This window comes from Sesamum indicum, linkage group LG7 (genome assembly GCF_000512975.1).
Source record: "Sesamum indicum cultivar Zhongzhi No. 13 linkage group LG7, S_indicum_v1.0, whole genome shotgun sequence".
Lineage (NCBI taxonomy): Eukaryota > Viridiplantae > Streptophyta > Magnoliopsida > Lamiales > Pedaliaceae > Sesamum > Sesamum indicum.
Window position 1 is genome coordinate 8285137 of NC_026151.1, and position 22921 is coordinate 8308057.

The window sequence follows — 22921 nt, forward strand, 5'->3', positions numbered from 1 at the left end:
CCATATTTCGAGGCATAATCCGAGGCTTGGGAGATCTGATTTGTCACACTATCAATCTATATATTCTTTATTTATGGTGAATAATAGTTTGGTAGACATGATTGAGAAATAAATTTATGGCAAAACCATTTTCTTGATAAAAGACATGCTAGATTTTGGGATTTTTTTTTTTAAGAATATAAATTTCGAGCTACTTAATTTTTTGAAATTTATTCAATGTCGAAATTATAAATTATTTGATGCAATAATTTTATATCTCTAATATTGTTTTATCTTTATAAAATAATTTTCTAAAAAATATAACGAATGAAAACAACTAGGGATATTAATGTGGATTTTGCATGTTAAATTATGTTAAGATAATTTTTTTTCTTTCTTTGGGTTCTTTCTGCTCTCTTTCAATCTTGATTTATTATATTATATAATTTTATATTTAAAATATAAGTGTGACAATTATATTATATTGTTATTATTATTATTATTATTGCCCTCTCATAATTTTAGATCAATGGTTTAAAATGAAAAGTGGGATTAATGTTAGTTGTAGAAGAGTGGTTTCCATGTCTAGTTAGTGGTGTGGGTGTTTTTTTAAGCATTAGTAATTAGTAATTAAGTAAGGTTATGAAGATTATGCAGAATGATGTATGTGTGTTTCTAGAATTGGAGATGGGGATGCCGCCTTTAATTTGAAACGTGGAGAGCCGGCAGTTTTATTTGTTTATTAATGGGCAGCCGGCAAGTAACTTAAAGGGTTCATCTACAATTTCAAACAAGAAAATTAAAATATAAAATGTGTATAGCCTTGGTAACACTGCACCTCAAATCTTTAAACCCTAAAACAATTCAATTGCCACAAGAACAATTATTACTTACTGCTATGCCAATAAATGTCTATAGCCTTGCCCCATCTTTATTTTGGGTGATTAGTCATGATATCATGACTCATTACTCTTTATTTTTTATCAGTCCGTTATTAATGTCTCAAATCCAATATATGATGTAATTTTCTTATGATATTAATTACAATTTAATACATCCCATGTTAATCACATCACCCTAAGTAAAGGTGACTTTAGTGTATAATATGTACTTTTCACCATATCATTTGAAAAAGACAGTAAAATCCTATAATATATTGCACAAGCTAAAATTATATTTTTAATCCATCAAATGGAAATTCAATATTTTTAGTCATTTTTTATTTACGAAATTTTTGAAATAGTCTCAAAATTAAAAAAATTCGGCACATTTAATTTCGTAAATCCCATAACGTAGAGGACTGAATGTATCAAATATTCTCAATTTTGGATCTTTTAAAAATGCCATAAAGTATAGGACTAAAAGTGTTAGAACCCATAAGTATAATTTTGTCAATTGCACAAACTCTATGCAGAAGTGGCCGGTGGATATTCTTCTTCGAATATTAAAATCTCCATTTAAAAGTGGTTGTTTAATTACATATTTCAATCTAGCATGTCTTCTTGTTCCCAAACAAATTTGAAACATGCATGTTTTGCACTACACCCTGGGCAGAGACCTAGTTTGAAACATGCATGTCTCCCATTTACCTGATATGGGCAGAGAGGAATAAGAGGATTTCTCAAGGCCAACGTCTGAATTTGGAGAGTGTCAATGAGCAATGCAAACAGAGGTAAGCTATATGTCCACCACATCCCAAAACCAACCAACAATAATCTTTTTCTTGTTTAACATGAAACAACAATTTCCTACATAAATTGGAGGAAACCAGCTCAAATGTTGCAAACAAGATACATTGTTTCCATAAATATCTACCTGTATGTCAAAGAGACGTAAGCCTAATGATACTTTGGAGTAGCTTATTTCTGCTGAAAATTTCACTCAGAGGAGTTTCACTAATCTGCCTCCATAGAGAAAGGAAATACAGAAGAAGCAAAACAGATTCATCCAGAAACACATCACAAGTTCTTGAAAGCAGAATCACGAGCTTGCTTTTGAGGGGTCAGTTTAGCCAACAATGCCTTGTTATGACAGTGCTCTGCATCAACAAAGTAGAAATTCCCATTAGCTTTAAACGACACGAAAGGCCTATTAGTCTCGGGGGGTCTGATATCTGCAAATTTGATGGTCCTAGGTAAATACGTTGCCAACCACGACATCATCTCAACCTCAAAACTGTCAGAACCAGGTTGCCACCGGAGTTTGTGGACATAGGGGCTCACAAACCAGTGAAGGGCTGCAGTAGTAGAAGCACTGAGAAATATGACCGAAGATGCTACTGCACCTTTGAGGATAACGTTCATGTCCGGAGATGTCATGAAAGTTATGACAGGACCTAATGAAACAGAGAGGCAGCAGGTGGAAAGTGAGAGAAGCTTCACTTTCTTGATTGTATTTGATATGGGACCGTAATAAACAATCCCAGTCTCCTTTTCGTCATTTCCCTCTTCTCCCCCTTTCCGAGGTCCAATACTAATTCTGTTTTCATCTTCTGCTGCTGCAGCTCGAGATAACAGTCGTCTCTGGGCCGGAGCAAACTGCAAGGTGGAGTTGGCAACATTTTTGGCACTAAGTGCATGAGGCCATGGATGAACCTTTGCCAGACGATTTTCTGATGCAATAAATATCTATGAATAACTATGTTCAAGGATCAATTGTACTTGTATGATTAAACCCAAAAGAAAGGTAAGGACCAGTAGTCGCATATGAAGATGCAGTCCAAGCAAGTCAGCTAAAGAACTCCAAAAATGAGATTAGAGTATGTATTTTAAAGTTAAAAGGGTCAGGTCCACGCTAAACCCCCAGATCTCAATTCTCAATGACTATCCACAGGACCACAGCCACAATTACTTTTCTAATAAATACAGATAATTGCTAGTACGATATGAGCTACAAAACAAGATAGGATTTGGATGCCAAATCCCATTCTAACCATGCATTTGTTGCTATTTTCTTCACGATTCTTTTATGAATCGTTTGCAGGTAGCTAGCATGCAGGTCCAGAAAAATCAAAATGAAAATCAACCTTAACCATGATTGACACCGTTTCTGGGGCCCCTGCGCCCCATACCAAGGAAAATGTGCACAAATGCACACACAGAATGAGCAAGAAACGTGAGCCAAGATATAAGTGCAAGGATGCAAACATGTTGGTTTAACGGGAAATGAAGTAAAAAAATTCAGCTGACCAGTCTACTAATATCCAAACATAATCTGAGGGAGTCATGTGGGCTAACATGACATAAATATCGGTTTTAGGCACTGGGATTACCAAAGAAACTCAGGCATTCCCATCTTAATCTTGGGACATAGGAAAGAGGCTGATCAAGTAAGGCAGTAGCACAAGTTTTGATTACTTTCTGATTATTGAGAAACCTAACTCTCTTATCAACACTATGAGAGGAAATCAACTCCCAATTACGACTTGATCAACGAAAACTAAACTCCCCAAACACTAGATCCCATGAAAGAGAGTAGCTATCAAACTCCTCATTATTCCATTTCCGGCAAATCGCACTAACCTTTCATTTAAAAGTAAAGAATCCAAGTGTTAAATTGATCATCACAAAGAAAACTAACAAAAAACGGAAAAAATCCCAACACCCTATCTTTCGAGCCAATTCCCATCCAAATCCACATCCCAACCGGAAAAAGAAAAAAAAAATCAAAATCTACCCCTTTCAACAATTTCAGTTTCGTTGCAAAGTCGAATCGTCATAACCCTAAAGATTAACAAGACAAGGAAAATAACAAAACTATAAATCAATGGAACAAAACAACATTTCAAGCAATGGAAACAACAGCACCAGGTGCATAAAACCTGAAGATTGAGAGATGAAGTTGAAAGGAAAACAAAAGAACCTGAACGGAAGGTTGTTGATTGAGATCGAAGCAATCGAAACAGAGCAGCTCTCGCCATTTTCGCGCTGTGAGGATTTCCGCTTCTGATTCCAGCACAAAACCAAAACCCCCCAAAAAGGAACACAAGGGTTTTACCATCTCCCAGTCAAATAGTTATACTCAAAGCAAATAAACAAAGCGGGCATTTGGTCTAGTGGTATGATTCTCGCTTAGGGTGCGAGAGGTCCCGAGTTCAATTCTCGGAATGCCCCTAATCTTTTCTTAAATTCCCTTTTCCCCCCTTCCTCTTTATCAACAATAAACAATGAATTAAGCCATATTTAAATGGCAATAAATAAAAACAAAACATTAATATTTATTACCAATATTTAGCAATTAACAAAATAACTCAATACTCAATTTAAAATTAATCAATAAAATCTCATCTCGACCAAAATTGTTAAACATAATATTAAACTCTTAATTCATTTTTTTTTGTTTCTCGATAAATCAATTCAAATATGGTTTGATCATTAAAAATAAATAAATATCAAGTTATTCAAGTTGAACTCATAACTAGTTCAATCTTAATATTCATACTACTTACCCCCCAAATACATTAGCGCGTTGGAAAATGTATAAGGATTGCTTAATTATAAAATATTTATTTGACCATTAATAAATCAATAATAAGTAACTCGAAAATAAATATAAGTTTTTCAGATATTTTTTTTTTTTTTTTTGTAATACCATCAAATTAGGTGAATTTTGTTTGACGAAAACAAATGTCAAAGCCCAAGGCTACTGAATTTTTTTTTTTAAATTATAGAAAATGTATGTGTAAATACACTAAACATTATATAAAAGCAGTTGTGATCATTGTAATAAAATATTATAAAATGGTAATACATCAATACCCGTATCGTTTGTTTATTTATTTATTTTTTTGAATAATTATAAGTACTCCTTTTGAGTGGGAATCAATCTAATGTGCTTAGGGATGTTCGTGTAGGTTTTCTTGGCAGTGTTGATAAAAATTATAATTCCAACCTCAAAACGGTGTACTTGAAGTCTTATGAAGAATGAGGAGTGTTCGTGTAGTTAGACCTAATTTCAATCGGTGTCAATATAATTATTAATCTATATAAGAAGTAGACAAGTTTTTCAAATTTAATTTTTTCCATATAAATGATAAAAAGCCTATCTTTGACAATGCTTGTAATTTTAAATTTTAGTGAATGTATTATTATTTGAAATAAAACACATAACTTTATTTAGTTTACACAAATTTTTATAAAAAATACCAAAATAATACACTCATAAAAATATATTAATATTATTTATAAAATTATTATTTTTTTTAAAAAAATTGTACATGTATGCCCCCAGAAGCATTATTTATTTATAAAAATTATTTTTATTTGTTTAACTGTTATGAGTAATTTCTGTAATTATATGAATAGAGCATAAATATTTATGGCGTACGTGAGGTGTTGAGAAACCAGGGACAGGAACCCGAGTTTCTTGGCACCAACCGTCCCATTTGAATTAGTATAAAGGTTGGTGCTCAACAGAAATCGTGTTGCACTTTTAGAAGTAAGTCGTTCAGTAGCTTCGTTCTTTAAATGCGATTTAGGTCACAATCAGATTGCCGCAAACTCTGACGCCTGCCTGCCTTCAGCGGTTGATTCCGGCCGACCGGAGCCGTCCAACGAGGAGGTGCGCCTCTCCCTCTCTCTCTCTCTCTCGCTATTTCTCTTTGTGTATGTGTTGATATGTGTCTATGTATGTGCATCGTCTTATACGCCGATATTTGTTGGATGTATTCCGAGCATATCCTCCTGTGTTAGTTCTGGAAACTGTTAGTAGAATTTGGAAGAATTAATGATCTATTAGGTGTAGAAGAATTTGAATTTTAGTTTTGCAAGTTCAAATTAAGGCCATTGTGGCGCCGCTTGGAGGGAACGGTTAACAGTTTTCAATTACTTAAGATTGACATAGGTTTCCTTAAGCAAGTCATAGCACTTCGTTGAATGTCAACTTTTGGCATTTTGCTGTAGAGAAAATTAGTGTTAAGGTTTGCTTAGTAGAAACTAATATGGCCGTATAAGGGGCTAAAGCTCCTCGGTGATTGTAATTGTTATGCATTTCATTTACTTCTTTATCCAATGTTAGATGGATTTGGTGAACGCCTCAAATGAAGCCATTACGAACTTGGGAGAAAGGACGATGGAAGGTAATGCTGCTCGAGACGATGATTATAAGAATAAAGTTGATGAGCTATTCGCAAAGGTTGATGAAGTAAGTATATGCTAATTTCCATTGCACTAAATGCCGTGCCTGTAAAATCCCAAATGCTCTGGTATTTCTTATTTTTTGTATAATTTATGCCAGCTGGATCTTTTGACGTGTTTAATCCATGTAAACTAAAATGGGGAAGACATTTACTTTCAAGAACTTTAGGGAAAGTAACTGGTGGATTTTATGCTGGCTTTTATTTCATTAATTAAAGCATAATTTTGATTGCTTTTACCTGCTCATTGGCATCCTGTGTACAACCTTGTATTTCTTCCACCAGCATTTCTGGGTCATTCTTTTCTTATATAATTTCTTTCCTGACTTGCAGCTCGAGCAAAGAGTGAATGAAGTTGAACAATTTTACTTAAACCTAAAGGAACCAAACACTTATAGGAATGCTTCAATCACAAAGGATAAAGAAAAGGAGAAACATATTCCCAGCATGAAGAAGCTACAGCAGGATGCTTCCCGCAGGGAGGCTGCTGCTGCTAAGAGAATGCAAGAGCTTATGCGCCAGTTTGGAAGTATATTTCGTCAGGCATGTCTCTTGAGTTAAGCATCTGAATACTTTGACATATTAGAAATTTACTTCAACCACCTTTTGGGGGAAAAATTGGCAAGATGATGGTAATTGAGAGCATTTGGTTCTTGTGGTACTACTAGACATTGGACACAGTCGACAAGTGTGCACAAAACTATATGATAAAAACAAATATTTTTGATAAAATCTAAAACACTCGACGAGTGTGCACAAAATTTTGCAATTGCCACAATAATTGGATTTGTTTCCAAAGTGGCCCATAGAATTCCTTCTGACTTCATCTATGTACTGAAGGTTCAAGTAACCAATGAGACAGGGCAAGTTTCTCCAGAAGTAGGGCTGTTATTACATTGGATAGAATTACGCCATTCCAAAAAGATGCCATACCAAATTGTGTATTTGGTCCTTCAAATATAGATAGTATAGGTACATGTATTGTTTATTCCTGTGGACTCAACCAGAGTGCAGCTTTTATGCTTTCCTAATGCACATGCTTATTTTGAGTTCATTACCGTGTGACCCATTCTCACTGGACCATACACCACTTAAGGTGTATATCTCATGCTCATAATTGTCTGCCAATCAATTTTTTGGGGTCTAACTTCCTCCATATGCTGCCTTGTAACAGTTGGTACAAGAGATTGATTGTGTTTTATCGTAGTATGACAAGCACATTACGAGGAAGACTAAAACATTTTGTCCATTCTATACAATTGGAGATTGGAGATTATTGCTGTACCATGCCTGTAGAGTCTGGGGGTGATTGTTTTGAGCTCACTCTTTGACCTCTTAGTATGGGGCTGACTGTTCATTTAACAAAGTAGAAACATTGACATTATTGATCAAAGGGCCAAAATGCTTTGCAAGCTAAATTCAAATATATTATGAATGTTGAGACTTGAGTCATTGAGGGAGAAGAATAGACATTAATTTTGAAGTTCAAGGGTTTCCTTTACGGAACTTCCAGTTATGAGCAATGTTGTCTTGGATGGATTTTGCGGACGCCTTAGGCTACTCATTTTATCTCTTTGGCTTTGTATGGTGCTATAGTGTCTCGTTCACTTAACTAGATTTTAGTTAAAGATCAAATTGAAATGTTAGAAGTACACTGCCCCAGTAAGTGTTTGTTTGCACCTGGTTTCATCCTGAAAACTTCCTCCAAATTTAGGTATATAAGCATAATTTGGAGGAGAAATTACCTGTCTTCTTACTATTACAAGTATAATGGTGCAGTGACATTTTACTCCTTTTAGTTTTCTTTCTCTTCGGATGGGTTTGTATTACGATTACATGATGAGGCTACTTGCACTTATTAAAATTTGCTTCTGAGACCCAAAAATGTTGTCTAGCTGGATAGGACGGAGTTATGATTATAATTTTGAGAGTACTTGAATATCTACCAAAGATATTCTGATTTCTATCTTTGGGGGCCATCAAATAGTTTCCTCCAGCGAGCGAGAACCGTCCAAGGTTATTTATTCTGGTGAAAGGACTTTTCAAGATTATTTTGGGGATATTTCAGTGGGGTATTGTTCTCTCTTTTCCTAGTAGGTTGGGTTCTAGGCCTTTTCTAGTGCACCACTGATTGACATACATATCAATTTGAGGAAGTGACTTTTTATGTGTTCTTTTATGAGGATATCTTATATATGCTACTCTTTATTTGAGAATTTTTTTTTTATGAATATTATCAGACAGATCATATATCAAATGATTGATTCTATGCTTTCTTTAATGTATCAGATCACCCAGCACAAGTGGGCATGGCCATTTATGCAACCAGTAGATGTTGAAGGGCTTGGGTTGCATGATTACTATCAGGTACAGCCACTTGCTTTTTGCTGTTATTACTTCTATTTTATGCATGCCAACTTACCTGTAGCTGTCTACATGTGTGATTGAATAAACACTGATGCATCTTCCATGCCTGACTGAATAAGAAAGAAGTGGTAGACATAGAGATGAAATATAAACATTGGTGATATTATTATCAAATTAGTCTCAAATGTGGGTTCACACACGGACTTATTCTCTACCTGAAAGACTTGCATTGAGTTACCTGATTTTGCACCACCCAAAATGATTGGATGCCTTCTCAACCATATGATGGAAAAGTAGAGCTTCCTGCCAATTTTTATTCAAAGGGTGGAGCCTGTATATATTTATCCTATCCCAAGTCACTTTTGGCTCTGAGACTAAATGGAAAAAAATAATTTTAGATTGTTAATCTAAATGCAAAGTAACCTGAAAAAAGCTGTCCCTCTACAGATCTGTGGAAGAAGTATATGGCCACAATGTGTTGAATAGGTTAAGAATTCCTACTGTAATGAGGGTTAGGAGTCTAGAAAAGCATAAGCTGCTGATTGTACGCAGTGTGCATAGTGATTGTATTAGGGTGGAGTAGAAGAAAATATACAAGAACGATAGTGGTATGCCAATTATGTACTTGTATTCCACATCCTGCACCCCTTAGGACTTCTGTAAAACTACTTGTGGCCAATTCATTGTCTTGTATCTTTTCTGGTATATATTTTGGATGAAGTGATGCCTTAACGGTTTCATTATACACTCAGATTGATTCTTCACAAATGATGCATGTCAGATTATTGACAGGCCCATGGACTTCACTACAATAAAAAACCAAATGGAAGCCAAGGATGGTACTGGGTATAAGCATGTCCGCGAGATATGTTCTGATGTGCGGTTGGTTTTCAAAAATGCAATGAAGTACAATGATGAAAAGAGTGACGTTCATGTAATGGCAAAAACATTATTGGAAAAATTTGAGGAGAAGTGGCTGCAGTTTCTGCCAAGAGTTACAGAAGAGGTGATTACTAAGTTTTGAGTTGGCTGCTAGTATTTCTTTTATGCTATATTGTCTCTTTATATCTCTGTTGACCTGCGTCCCTGTCTCCGAGTTCCTGAAGTAAGATGAAACTTGGGTATTGACCTACTTTAGGGACCTTCACTTAGCACTCCATCCATCTTCATCGCCAACAAAAGCAACTGGCACATCAAATATTATTGAGATGTAAGTTAATTGCAACATCTATATTTACAGGAAAAGAGACGAGAAGAGGAGCAAGCTGAAGCACAAATAAACATGCAGCTAGCTCAGGAGGCAGCTCATGCGAAATTGGCCAGGGAGATAAACAATGAGGTGTGGTAGAATTTCTAGTTTGGTAGTGACAATATGAAGAAAAGAAATTATCTGGAAACTTGTGGCGTTAATCTTAATCATGAATGAGTTGATAATTTGTTCTAAAACTTGTTTCAGCTTTACGACATTGATATGCATATAGAAGAACTCAGAGAAATGGTGGTTAAAAAGTGCAGGTTAGCTCGATAAATATACTTAAATCATTTCTTACTGTTGCTGCTCATCTTATCCTTGTGCGCAAGGACATACCCATTCTTCGTCACTTCCCTCCTCTGTAAGGCTTCTAGGAGCTTTGTCTGGATTGACCCAACTTTTGGAAGCACAGACAAGTTTAATCTAACGGCTTAAGCTTATGGATGAAGAAATATTTATTCATTTATTTATGCTGTTGACACTTGACACTTTTACAGTTTCCAATGATTCAGAGGACTCGGGTCTAACAGAAGAATGAAATAAAGGAATAAAACACATTACAAAGAAATTTAACTCTATCATGTTTGGAACGGTGTAAATTCCAATTACTCAATTTTCTAATATTTTGTGGTGATTTAATTTATCAGAGAGAACTTTGTCGCAGTTTAATGGTTTTATTCCTAAAAGTTTCATTCAGATGTGCAGCTCCTAGCGTACAATTTGGTTTTCATTGTTTTCTTGGTAGGCGTAATGATTGGCCTGCCTCAAGCAACATGAATGGCTATTGGAACTCTTATCCTTTGTTGCCATTTCTTTTTGAGAAACAAAACCCCTCCAAGGTGTAGCATTAATATGGTTTCAAGTAGACTTGTTTTTAGTTTGTGAAACTGTTGCAGTGTCTGAGTTTCTATATTATGTTTTCCTCTACTTGGCTGTCTTCTTGCTGCTTGCTTGGCAATTATGGAGTGAACAATTTCCAACAATGTTATTTTTTCATCTTCATAAATCGATGCTATACGTTACCATATTGCTACAGACACATATCTACAATGGAGAAAAGAAAGCTAGGGATTGCTCTCTCCAACTTATGTCCCGAAGATCTTAGTAAGGCACTGGACATAGTAGCACAAAATAACCTTAACTTCCCAGCAACTGCTGAAGAGGTGGAGCTCGACATAAATGCTCAGGTTCTTATCAGCACACTACCTTACTAGTAGTTGATCTTTGTACATTCTAATGCTGTTTGCCTTTTCCTCTCTATATCTTGGAGCAGAGTGAATCAACACTGTGGAGGTTGAAATTTTTCGTTAAGGACGTATTAAAGGGTCGGTGCAAGAGTTCAAACAAGGATGACAACAATAATATCATTCCCCCAGATGCGGCTAACAAGCATGAAAATAACATTGTCTCCAAACGCAAACGAGAGATATGTGATGCTCTTGCCAAGACTGCTAAAAGACGAAAGAAGAAGCCCCCATCATGATTCATATTGCACTTTTCTAAAAGAAGAGTTTCAAGAGTACTAAGGCTATCACTCGAGGAAAGACAGAACGAGTATACAAAGAGTAGTCAATGAGGGCTGGGTAAGTTTTCCTAAAAGCTCGAGGTGTAATTGGCTAATTTCTTTATGCCATTTAGGAGTATTAGAGGAATTTCAGAATAGTAATCTGTTGTCGTAAGTGATTTGGGTGATAATTGACGGCTTATAGTGTGGATTGAGTGCATTAAACTAGGTTTGGAATTGCACTCAGATTGATCCCTTGGTTTTTCCCTTGGTAGACTTGGGTGTCTTAGTCATTCGTATTTTCATGCAGTTCATCCAAAATTTTCCCCCTATTATCTCTTTTCTTTCCCCTCCAAAATTAAGGGCTTGGCAATGCCGTCTATGTACGTTTATACCTGCATAAACTATCAATGGTTTGATTGTGATGAACACATTGATCCACCTGTTCAGAACTCTTGTGGATAAGACCCCATACCGTTGGTTCGTCTCTCATAACCCATCTCTCGTGGCAACTCTTGTGACTGAATTTCGAGAGATCATGGCATTCATATAGATGAAATTCATATTATTTCAAGACTTTGGATTATGGGAATCATTTTCCAAATCCCACCCCCTCTGCCAAATTGCACAGAATTTGTAAACCGAAGCTGCTGTATTTGGTGAAAAATGAGTACAATGCAAGTTAGGGATCAACTCAATTCAATTTCAAAGCTTAGCTCAAGTGTAATATGTCTGTAATTTTCATATGGTAGTTCATGGAATTAAATCGATTTAAACACAAATTTACTTATATTTATAATTCAACTATAATAATGATTTTATTCTATTTTATATTTTGGTGGGTAAAATTAACATTATTGTTCAAACCTAATATTTCACAATAATAATGGGAGAGGTTTATATTGTTTTAGGGTTCCCCTTCCCCTACTTTTTCTAACAATCAAAACGAGTGATTTGAATGTGGAGAAAGAAAACCCCCATTCCATCCATAATACAAGTACAATTATTATGTCGATCATGAATTTAATTATTAAAAATCAATCATGTTTCAACCTAATGGTTACTATTGAGATTTTATAAAAAAAATTCCAGATCATGGGTTCAAGTCGGTATATTTTTTATTTAATTATTTTTTATTAAAATGAGTTTGTTGCAAGTTCTTTAATTCCTCTTTATTTTATTGATGCATTGATCGAAAATATTGAGATATTGATATAATTGTTTAATTGTCACTTCTCTTTAACATTGTAAGTAAATTGTTGATATAATATATAACAAAATTGATTGATGAACAACAAAATTGAAATCTCTACGTCCATCTATTTATACTGTATATTGAGTTTTCAAGTATCAGAAAAATTAGCCAATGAATATAGCAGGATTTGACACCATGCTCTCTAAAGTTATGAAAGTTCAATTTCGCCAACTGAATTAAGTTTTATTGGTATAGTAAATATCTTTGTTAAACATAGATATTCGACATGAATAATTGCAGTTTATTTATTACAAATAATAATAGCTCATTGCTCTCATCTAAAAAAAAAAAATTTAATAAAAAAAAAACTACTTTTGGTAGGCAAATATGAATTGACTAAAATACCCTTATCTACATTTTTCTTCCATAAATCCCATTTATGTAATTAATTAGTTAGCTATCTATACTATATTATTAAGATAGATTGTTGTAGAGCAACCACCTTAGTATCCATTATGTGTAATGGCTAAATTATGGCGGACTGAATTTTTTATTGCAAGTCCATTCCATTTTCTAATTTATTTAATATAGCCACGTCATTGTATAAAGATGACGTCATGTATTTTATTTAGATAAAAATTCTATACACATGACATGAGTATGTTTAGTAGAGCAAAAGATGGAACAAAATTTACGACACAAAATTTAATTCGAAATTATCCTTGTATGAGAAAATGAATACAAGTGAATTTTTTTTTTTTTTTTTGGTTCTCTTTCATTTCAATTGTATTGTACTTTTATCTCTATGAATTTCATAATGTCTTTACAAACACACTACATCGGATTCATGTTAACTACCACGTTTTATTTATTTAACGTCGTACGAAACTTACAACATGTCATAGATTTTAAATTTGAAGCAACAATCTAAAAAAAATAATTTTATACCAAAATAATGTAAATAATTTGAAGATATTAATTTAAATCAATTCAAAAAATATTATTAATAATTAAAATCCATAAATCTAAATCCACCAATCCAAAATGAAGGAGTAATTAAAAAATTTAAAATTTATATTAATATATCAATTTATTGGGCATCAATTGCTGGTGGGTGGAACCTAAACTACTTAAACTTTTTAGTATAAAGTACAACATTCTTTTTTAAATTTTTGTATAAATATATATATTTTATTATTATCTATAAATATTACAAATATTTCTATGATATTTAGTGAGATTAGGTAATTATTTGAATGGGGGTTTGAATTTATCAATTTTGTTATAGGAATATTTTTTAATTTTTTTTAAATTATAAAAAAACAGACGAGGTGGATGGAGAAATTAAAAAAACTATCCACTTAATCTATAAATAAATTTCACAAGATTTGAAATAAGTAAGAGTATAATTCATAGTTTGATTAGTTCACCGTAAAAAAATAGATGAAATCCTAACGAAAATTAACGGATTGGACTATTTATTATACAACAGCTAAAATCAAGAGGATTTTTGATAATTTCACAAATAATGAAGAGATATTCGTAATTATATCAAAATTCAAATAAGTTGGAATGATTGTATGCGTTGCAGTTGACAATTTTTGAAAAAAATTTAAAATTAATTTAAATGAGAAAATTCCACGTGTGTAAATATAAAAGGATTCGTGCAAATTCCAGTACAAAATATCAACATCAACTGATTCACAGGAATCACATTTCTCACAGTCAGACAGCAGAGCTCACCGCAGCCTTCCATGGCGGAGAAACCCAACATCGACTCCAACAACTCTACTTCCGCCGCGGCGCCGACGAAGAGCAGCCACCTGGAAACCAGCAAGGCGGACCGACACGTGTGGCTGATGAAGTGCCCGCCCGTTGTCGCACGCGCCATGCAGAACCACCACCTCCTTTCTCCGCCGCCGTTCTCCTCTGACGCGGGTTCCGGACAAACTGTCGCTAAGGTCGTCGTTTCCGTCGACCCACTTCGCCCCAATGACGACTTCTCCTCCACCCAGGTATGTCTATGTGCAGAGAATGAAGAGTGAATGTGCTGTGCTCACTCTCCTTCTCTTTCTGTTACTGTTTTTTCAATTTCTACTCTTGTTTTTAGTTGCTGGAGTTTATTTCTTTTTTTCTCTCTTGAATTGCATGCGCGGGGTTTTGTGAGCTGTGTTGGATTTCTTCAGTGTGTGATTTTGCATGCATGTTTGTTTTGGTGTTTAATGTTTATTTTTCTCTCAATTACTGTAGCTGAATTTGCGAATTGAAGCTTATTGCTGTATGTTTTGGGAAGAATGATATTATACATCTTTAATTTTACTATGTGCTGTTTTGGAGGAAGTTAAGTATGCCTCTTAAGTTGGAAAGCTTTAAATTTATGCAATTATTTTCAAATGTGGTGACTTTAACTGTGGAGAAGAATGTGGTCACTTTAAATCTACTAATGGAATTGCAAGCATGTTTTTGTTGGAATACTTCATTGGAGAATTGATTTTGATGTGGTAAACCTCCACGTCTAGTGTAGTGATCTTCTTGTCATTCAAAAAATAATCAATCTAGAAAGTGACTGCATGGGGAGGATCCGGGAGAGTCCCGGCAAGAATTCTCCGACATTCAGGTCAGATTAGACTTTCAGAGCAAGTGATTTAAAAACAAAGTTGGATTAAGCAAATGAATAGTAAACTTACCAAAAAATGGGATGGCTTGGGATATTTTTGAGGAGTGAAAGGGGGAAGTTATCTTGTTGCAGATTGTGTATTATGGTGGACATGAACTTCTGTAGAATTGACTGTCCCGCCTCATAGATATTTTTGGGTGTTTTGAGATAGTAGTAAAGCTTGATTGAGATCACTGAGTGAGTGTGTGTTTGGGTGGGAGGAATCTGTTGACAGCAGGTAGGACGCCATGAACTCTGCATTGTCGTTCTTCTGTTCCCTGCTGATTTCTTGTTAAGAAGTTGGTGTCACTTCTTATTTCATCTTTTTCTATTCTGAATTTTGGTTTTTGGGTAATGAATATAATCATCAATGTAGTTATAAAATTTACAAAACTCCTAATAATACCCCATTCTTCTGGACGTATAATTCATGGATATAAGAAAAACATTAGATGCTACAACATTGACAAATATATCCCCTTATGATGATGATCCTTTTACTTGGTTCAATTACTGTGACTAAGTATATCATGCCACTGGAAAAAGCTTCCTCAAAATCCATCTTATTTTGGCAGAGACTTGGATAGAGGAGCTAATATATATGCAAAAGTGTTTCATTGACGGTTTTGGTTTTGTGGTTAGCATACCTATTACTATGAGATGTGGGCTTGGCAGTGACTGAAAATGAATCAGAAATAACTCATGCTGTATCATTGCTTATGGGAGACCTTCGTGAGACAACCTTCCTTTCATATCAAAGTCTCAGTTAAACCATATCTAATGAGGTGCAGATGTCAATAGCAGTTAGATACTCTTAGTAGCTTTATCTTTACCTTGAGCTTGTCGCTCAACTCTAAGTCGTTGCTTTTTCTATTATGCATGTAATTTTGGCATCCACATCACATATCTACTGCATCCAGAAAATGTATTCTTTAGCTTTTTCAAGGAATCTTTTCAACTATTCATGTTTGCTAGGCTGATCCAAAGGCTTCTGTTACATTTTGTAGATTTTCTTTTCCTGTACAGCAAGATAGCATGATTCTGAATATAGCAGTATGCTTCATCCTATTATTATGGTCTAGTTTGACTTGGCAGAATTTTAGATGAGAACTAAGTAGTGCAAGTTTTGGGTATCTTTGTACTTTGTTTGAAGTAATGGTTGAGAGTTAGTGGTGTTATATCAACAATTTAAGTGGGAGGTGATTTTGGAGAAAACGTTTTCATTTTGGCATCAGGGGAAGGAAGTAAGAGCAAATAAACTTCAGATAGGAAAAGTATTTTTGTATCTGAAACGTTGTAAATCCTCTTCTAATATCTATTTGCAATTGTGGCCCTTTCCTTTTTTATGTTTGAATATGTTCCAGGTTAAGGAGGATTTGCAGGAGTAGCTTGCTAATTCTTTTTATTTTATTGATTTATTTGTTTGTTTTTACTCTGATCCGATTTTACTGACTTGTTTACTTGATGATAAGTTTACAATGGAGTTGGCTGGCACTGCAGATAGACACATGCCCAAGTGCTACTCAATGGACATGTCCACTGATTTTATTCCTATGTCTGTATTTGCTGAATCTTCTCAAGGTCAGTGTACTTGTCCAATATTCTCATGAAAACATCTTCCATCGGAACTTATATGATGTGCTGCGAAGACTGAGATTTAGCTGATAGTCAGAATATTTTATTCTATAAACCTGAAAATATATTAGACTTCCAAGAATAAGTGGTATTTATGCCCTCCTTGTGGCATCCTAATTTTCTTTTCAAATTTTTGTTCGAAGTTGCTATTATCATCTTAACAGTCGTATGGTCACTGACTTCTATGTAGTCTGTCTTATTTCATTATGAAGTAGAGTCAAATACTTTTTTAGATAAGCGAGGTATTGTACTTAAGTTTAGACCACTTCTGATATAATGTCAATATTATTTCAGCATGTCTGCTTCAATCTTTTTTACCTTTTTGTTAATCTTTCTTTGTATTTGAAAACTTTTTATCATAGCTCAGACTAGTGATAAATGTATTATATATTAATTGAAAAACTAAAATCAAAGACATCTTGAGCTGGTACCCAGTTGCTGTTGATGCATTTTACTTTCAGAATATTTCTCCACGTGTTATTCTTTAAAAGACTAAATTGTTTGATGATTATGCTTCCTGGGCCAAATCTATGCTTATGTAGGGAAGTCTTCTGTGGAGGGGAAAATCTACCATAAATTTGACATGAAGCCTCATGATGAAGATATTGAAGACTATGCAAAACTATGCCGGGAGAGGACAAACAAATATATGACTAAAACTAGACAAATACAGGTAAGTTATTGCCTTCTTTTTCTTGGACAAATTGTTCTCATCACCTAGTATGCAATATTCTATTTATGATGTGTGTGACATTTATCCTCTGATTGATGGATATGGGATAGTCTTTTGTCCATGTAACTTATGCAGATTATTAATGATGATGGTGGAATACGTATGAGGCCCATGCCCGGGATGCTTGACATAAAATCCTCTGTATTTGTGGTATATAACCGATACTCTTTGTTTTCAGAAAAAGTTCTTATCGAACTGATTGTCGACCTATTTGTTATTACACGTGCATAACTGCACCACCATATAAATGTCGTCTACTTTTATTTATAAAATCTGCTATTACATGTGAACAGGATAAGAAGGATAAGAAGAAAGTTCAAGCAAAGGTGTCAGAAAATAAAAGAACAAGAAGAGATCCTGAGGAAATGGAGAAGATCATGTTTAAGCTCTTTGAGAAACAACCAAATTGGACGCTGAAACAACTGATTCAGAAGACAGATCAGCCTGAGGTATTTTATCCATTATTCTATGTTTTCCCCTGTGGTGATGATCCAACATATGCAAACTATTTTGAACTTTTCTTCATATCCCACTAAAGATACAACTGATCAATTTCATCAAACTTGAGTGCTGGGATAATGCAACAAAAAGATACTTGTTCATCCTGATATGCTGCATTTTTTACGACTGTATTCATGTTGTTTTATTTGCCGTTCTAATGCAAAGTAACTTATAGGATGCTGCATCCAATGCAGTCAACCTCTGATGTCTCTTTATCTACTTTTCTGGACAGCAATTTCTTAAAGATATGCTTAAGCTGCTCTGCGTGTACAACAACAAGGGAGCCAATCAAGGAACCTATGAGCTGAAACCCGAGTATCGGAGATCAGAAAACAAATCAGATGCCCAGCAGACGACCACAAGATAGGACATGTTTCCTAGTCATTTGCGACTCTTAGAATATTACTCTTTCTCGTGGTACTTTCTAACCACCTAACTCGAGTATTTTAGTCACTTTTTAGTGATTGAGTAGCACCTTCTTGATGGATAACAGTGCTCTGTTTGAGATTCTTCTGTAACTATGATCTTACTTACTATTCATTGTTGAACCGTCTACGTAGTTTTAAGCTTCAACAAGCTACTTGAAGTTTTAGCAACTTTCACCCAACAAAAATTACAAATTTCTCTGTAGCTCTTTTTCCAACATGTAAATATTAGTTTATTTTAATAGTACTCGTTGGTTTATTTTAGAGTTAATTATAACAAGTTTTCTTGAGATTTAGTATAATTATGAATCTTCTTTATTGTTTGTAAAATTATCAATACTCTTTGATTTTAACGGTCGTTTGACCACTAGCCCAATTCATTAGTTTTCATTAACTTTTTATTCTTTTTATGATAAATTGATTATTTCAAAATGTCATTGTAAATTATGAATTATAATTTTTTTTCTAATTTTTTTTATAAACTACACGGTCAAATTTATTACAATTTCAAAATTTTCCATTTACCTAAGTCCAAGGATAAAGTTGATAATTTAAGTATTTCATTCAAATATTATATAATTTTATTAAACATTAGGAGTATTGGTAATTTTCTAAACAATTAGGAAGTATTTGTAATTACAAAGAATATTATGGGAGCTCGTTGTAATTCATTACTTATTTTTAATAGTAGTTGTTGATTGATTATATATATATAATATTGATAATTAATATATATTAATTAAAATTTATAATATAATTATAATCAAGTCGCTTAAAAAAATTTGTAGGTGGACAAATGAGGCTTCAATATAATATTATAATAATGTGCTGAGCTCCATAGGTAATAGTTCCTGAAAATTATGAAGCTAAATTAGAGAAAAAGTTACATTAAGACTTTGACAACTTCCCCTCCCAATATGGTATATGTGATATGAGTTTATACGAGTTTTTCTAAATTTGATATTATTATAAATATTTTTTTATTATTTAAAAAATTATAAATATATTTTTTATGTTTGATGAAATTATGTAATTTTGGATGGAGGTTTGGAATTGTTAATTTTGCTCTTGTTGTATTTTTTTAAAAAAATAAAAAATTATAAACAAATTAGATGAGATGAATTGAATTTTTTTTTAAAATTATAAAAAAAGTTATCCATTTAATCAAATGACCTTTAAGATTAGGGGTATTAATAATTTTTCGAACAACAAAAAGTATTTTCAATTATATCAAATTTTAAAAGAACTTGGCCCCCCTTTATTTTTCATCATAAAAAAGGGTAAAAAGTTGGATTAAACTTACCAATTAACGTTGTTGATATCTCAATTAACATAATTTATTAACCAGAAATCTAATAATCTCAAAGTGTTGTTTTTTTTTTTAATCAAAATTCATTGAGATATTATCTGATTTGATAAGTATAATTTTACTGACATATTGAGATCAAAATGAATGTCTGTCTATATTGATTATCGATTTATTGAACATCAACAGTCTATAAAAAATAATAATTCTTGGGATATCAATCAAATCTGAAGTAATAATATACAAAGTAACAATGTATACTAAACTCTGAAAAAGGCAAATATCATTTACTCTCCAGATTTCATCAATTTATGCCTTGAAAATTTCTCCTAAGAATGTTATTTTCTTTCTTGAATAATACTATTAAGCGTTCGTTGACTATCAAGGAAAAGGGCAGCAATTATTGACCCAAAATTCAAGAATTTGCAATTCGTTCAACAGAACAAACGTGGGAAGAAAAGTCCAAATTTGTCAAGATCAAAGTAGGCGTTCGGCATGCACTCGCCTATGTAATTGGCTTGTGGCGTGGATGCGCTCGTCTACTCTCTCTCTGTTCCTTTTCCTTGCTCTAGAGATCCCTTCTGCTCAAGCTTTTTGATCTTGCAACCCCCTCGAGCATTCACTTGTTGCAATCTTGAAGGTGTTAATCTTGTCTTTGTTTGGTGTCCCTTTATTTGTTTATTACTTGTTTTGGCTTTTGTAGTTGTGATCTTTGAAAAAGTTCCAATTTTTTTGGGTTTTTTTTCCCAAGTTTGATTGATGGGTTTTGCGTTTTGGTTGGTTTTATTGTGATTTGAGATGAAAGCTGGTAGATGGTTTTGTTGGAAGAGAATTATGGTTTAGTGTTTTATCTTTTAGGTCAATGATTGGAGAAGTGTATCTCTTCTTGTTTTCTTATGTTAGTTTAACTCTGATTCTTAACTTTTCTTGAGTGATATTCATGAGGGTTCCGTTTTATAATTTTTTGGAGTTAGTCATTTTGTACTTGTCATTTAGGTAGATTTGTTGAAGGAAAGTGAAGCGAAGGGCAGAATTGAAAGAAACATGGAGTTTATATTAAGTGTTTTGGCTTTTAGATTATTATATAAAGCTGATTTTTGCTCAAAGAACGGGGTTGCTAATCGCATTAAAATCATATGTAGTTGATGGAAAATGGTTCTGGTTTTTTTCATCAGTCAAAATGGTTGTTGTCTTGGTTAATGTGTATAAACAGGGGTTTCACTATGATTCAAGAGCTTTAGGTTTTTAGCAGAGTTATCCGTAGTACGCGGGAGTTGTTTTATTATGTATTGGAAATCCTTGCTTATTTCTGGTTCTCATGTTCTGTTTGGAAAAACTTAGATGCTTTTAGCCTTTGGATGTGAATGAATCCTCCTCTACTGTGATTATATTTAGATTTAGAACTTGTTCAGCGTCCGCTGTTTGCAAATTTGTAGTATTCTTGAAATACTTGTGTTATATTTCCTGTGGATGATGCTTGTTCATTAAAGGTTTGTCCGTGACTGAATACGAACATCTGAATGTTTTGAAATCAATGTTGTGTATAAACATATTAATTTCTTATATTGCTTTCACTCTTGTTCAGATCAATTTATTCTAGGATGGAGTTTATCATTGGGAACTTGAATGGGGAATCCTCGGCTCTTAACCAGGACATCGTTAGGTGTCCATTTTTGCGGAACATTAATGAACCAACCAACTTCTCCTTCTCAACGGCCATGCCTTTTTCCATGCCTGTAAGTTGTAATAGTTCTTCACTTGCCATGTTTCCACATAAGTAGGTCTAACACGGTTTCCATCATCTACCAAAATTATTTTCTAAGGCTTTTTCATCTTCTTTGTCTTGCTACTTTTAGGTAAGACATGGGAAAGGTCCAATTTTTGAGGATGGTCCTAATTTTGATATGGCATTCAGGCTTTTCCATGGGCAGAATGGTGTTGTCCCACTTTCTGGGAAGTCGTTTATGCGCATAGAGAAGTCTCCTTCTGAGTCATCACCAGCTCAATTCAACCCCTTGGCTGCAAAGGCAGCCACCATCAGCCTCTCTGCATTTGGCCCCGGAGGACCTTTTGGATTTGATGCATTCTCAGAGAAATGGAAGAATGCAAAGAAGAAGTCAAATTCATCCAGAAAAGAGTCTTCCTCAAAGGTAACTGGCTACTATGCGCCCGTATACTCGTTATTTGTTCTGCTTCTGCAGCTCAATGATAGTTGTGATCTAATTTAACTACTCGAGATCAGTTTTTGCTTGTTTAGTTGCTGTCGTTGACTTGCATTATCATTTGGATGTGTATATTTGTATTGTAATGGTAACAAAGTCGTATCTACATTTAGAATTTGTCTTCATGGTTTTCTCGTTTTTCCCCATTCAGGGTGGTAAATCAGCACATGAAGCAACAAGCAATGAATGGTTGCAAAACGGGAACTGCCCAATCGCCAAGTCCTATCGAGCTGTCAGCAATGTCCTTCCTCTTGTAGCCAAGACCCTTCAGCCCCCACCTGGCATGAAATTCAGGTGTCCTCCAGCCATCGTTGCTGCCCGGAGTGCTCTAGCAAAAACTGCCTTTGCCAAAAACCTCCGTCCCCAACCTCTGCCTGCAAAAATCCTTGTTATAGGCATGTTGGGCATGGCAGCAAATATACCTCTAGGAATATGGAGAGAACACACAGAAAAATTCTCCCCTTCTTGGTTTGTTGCCGTCCATGCAGCCGTCCCCTTCATAGGCATGCTTAGGAAATCTGTTCTGATGCCTAAGACAGCCATGGCTTTAACCATTGCAGCTTCTGTTCTCGGACAGGTTATTGGCTCCAGAGCAGAGAGGCACCGGCTGAAGACGACCGCAGCAAAAAAACTCGTCTCAGCTGAAACTTCAATAAGCGTAACTCTTAACAGTGGGCACTGTGGTGAAACTGTCGACTGGAAGCCAGATTCTCTGCACGTCCCGTCACCACCAGCCGACGTGATCTGCTGATTGCCGTGGAGTTTGATTCTATACTTGGCCATTTTCAGATTATAGCAAAGCACCTTGGTGGTGTCTTGCATTCTTTTTGTTCTCATCACCAACTTGAATTTAAATACTGGGAATGGTGAAATAAACGAGGGAATGAGTGGTGTTATATGTTACTTGATTATTTGAAATCCTTTACAATAATGATGAAATAATGTTTCAAGTTAATTTTATGATGCATTGATATTCATATGACCAAACTACAATTCTTAAGGATTTATTTGGA

The 22921-nt window shown here is 34.4% G+C and overlaps 4 protein-coding genes and 1 non-coding gene across 6 annotated transcripts; 4 read left to right on the plus strand and 1 right to left on the minus strand.

The window, feature by feature from the left end:
- Positions 1675-3998, minus strand: LOC105166615. The gene is made up of 2 exons (XM_011086038.2): positions 3841-3998; positions 1675-2590 (listed from the first exon to the last, which is right to left on the minus strand). Exons 1-2 carry the CDS (start codon positions 3896-3898, stop codon positions 1938-1940), a joined length of 711 nt encoding a protein of 236 aa, XP_011084340.1. The 5' UTR covers positions 3899-3998; the 3' UTR covers positions 1675-1937.
- On the plus strand, positions 4020-4091 carry TRNAP-AGG. The gene has a single exon. It is a non-coding gene; the product is annotated as a tRNA-Pro (tRNA).
- Positions 5385-11652, plus strand: LOC105166616 (transcription factor GTE6). Its single transcript, XM_011086041.2, has 9 exons — positions 5385-5538; positions 5995-6120; positions 6446-6655; positions 8402-8479; positions 9261-9485; positions 9720-9818; positions 9936-9994; positions 10768-10918; positions 11005-11652. Exons 2-9 carry the CDS (start codon positions 5995-5997, stop codon positions 11212-11214), a joined length of 1158 nt encoding a protein of 385 aa, XP_011084343.1. The 5' UTR covers positions 5385-5538; the 3' UTR covers positions 11215-11652.
- Positions 14128-18582, plus strand: LOC105166617 (general transcription factor IIF subunit 2). The gene is made up of 6 exons (XM_011086042.2): positions 14128-14445; positions 16559-16667; positions 17264-17394; positions 17530-17604; positions 17748-17903; positions 18188-18582. Exons 1-6 carry the CDS (start codon positions 14185-14187, stop codon positions 18320-18322), a joined length of 867 nt encoding a protein of 288 aa, XP_011084344.1. The 5' UTR covers positions 14128-14184; the 3' UTR covers positions 18323-18582.
- Positions 20146-22882, plus strand: LOC105166618. 2 transcript variants are annotated; one of them, XM_011086043.2, is made up of 4 exons: positions 20146-20326; positions 21272-21422; positions 21543-21836; positions 22060-22882. In XM_011086043.2, exons 2-4 carry the CDS (start codon positions 21288-21290, stop codon positions 22657-22659), a joined length of 1029 nt encoding a protein of 342 aa, XP_011084345.1. In that variant the 5' UTR covers positions 20146-20326; positions 21272-21287; the 3' UTR covers positions 22660-22882. The 2 variants fall into 2 exon arrangements, with proteins under 2 accessions (XP_011084345.1, XP_020551151.1); XM_020695492.1 differs by lacking the exon at positions 20146-20326 and having other exon boundaries at positions 21281-21422; positions 21602-21836.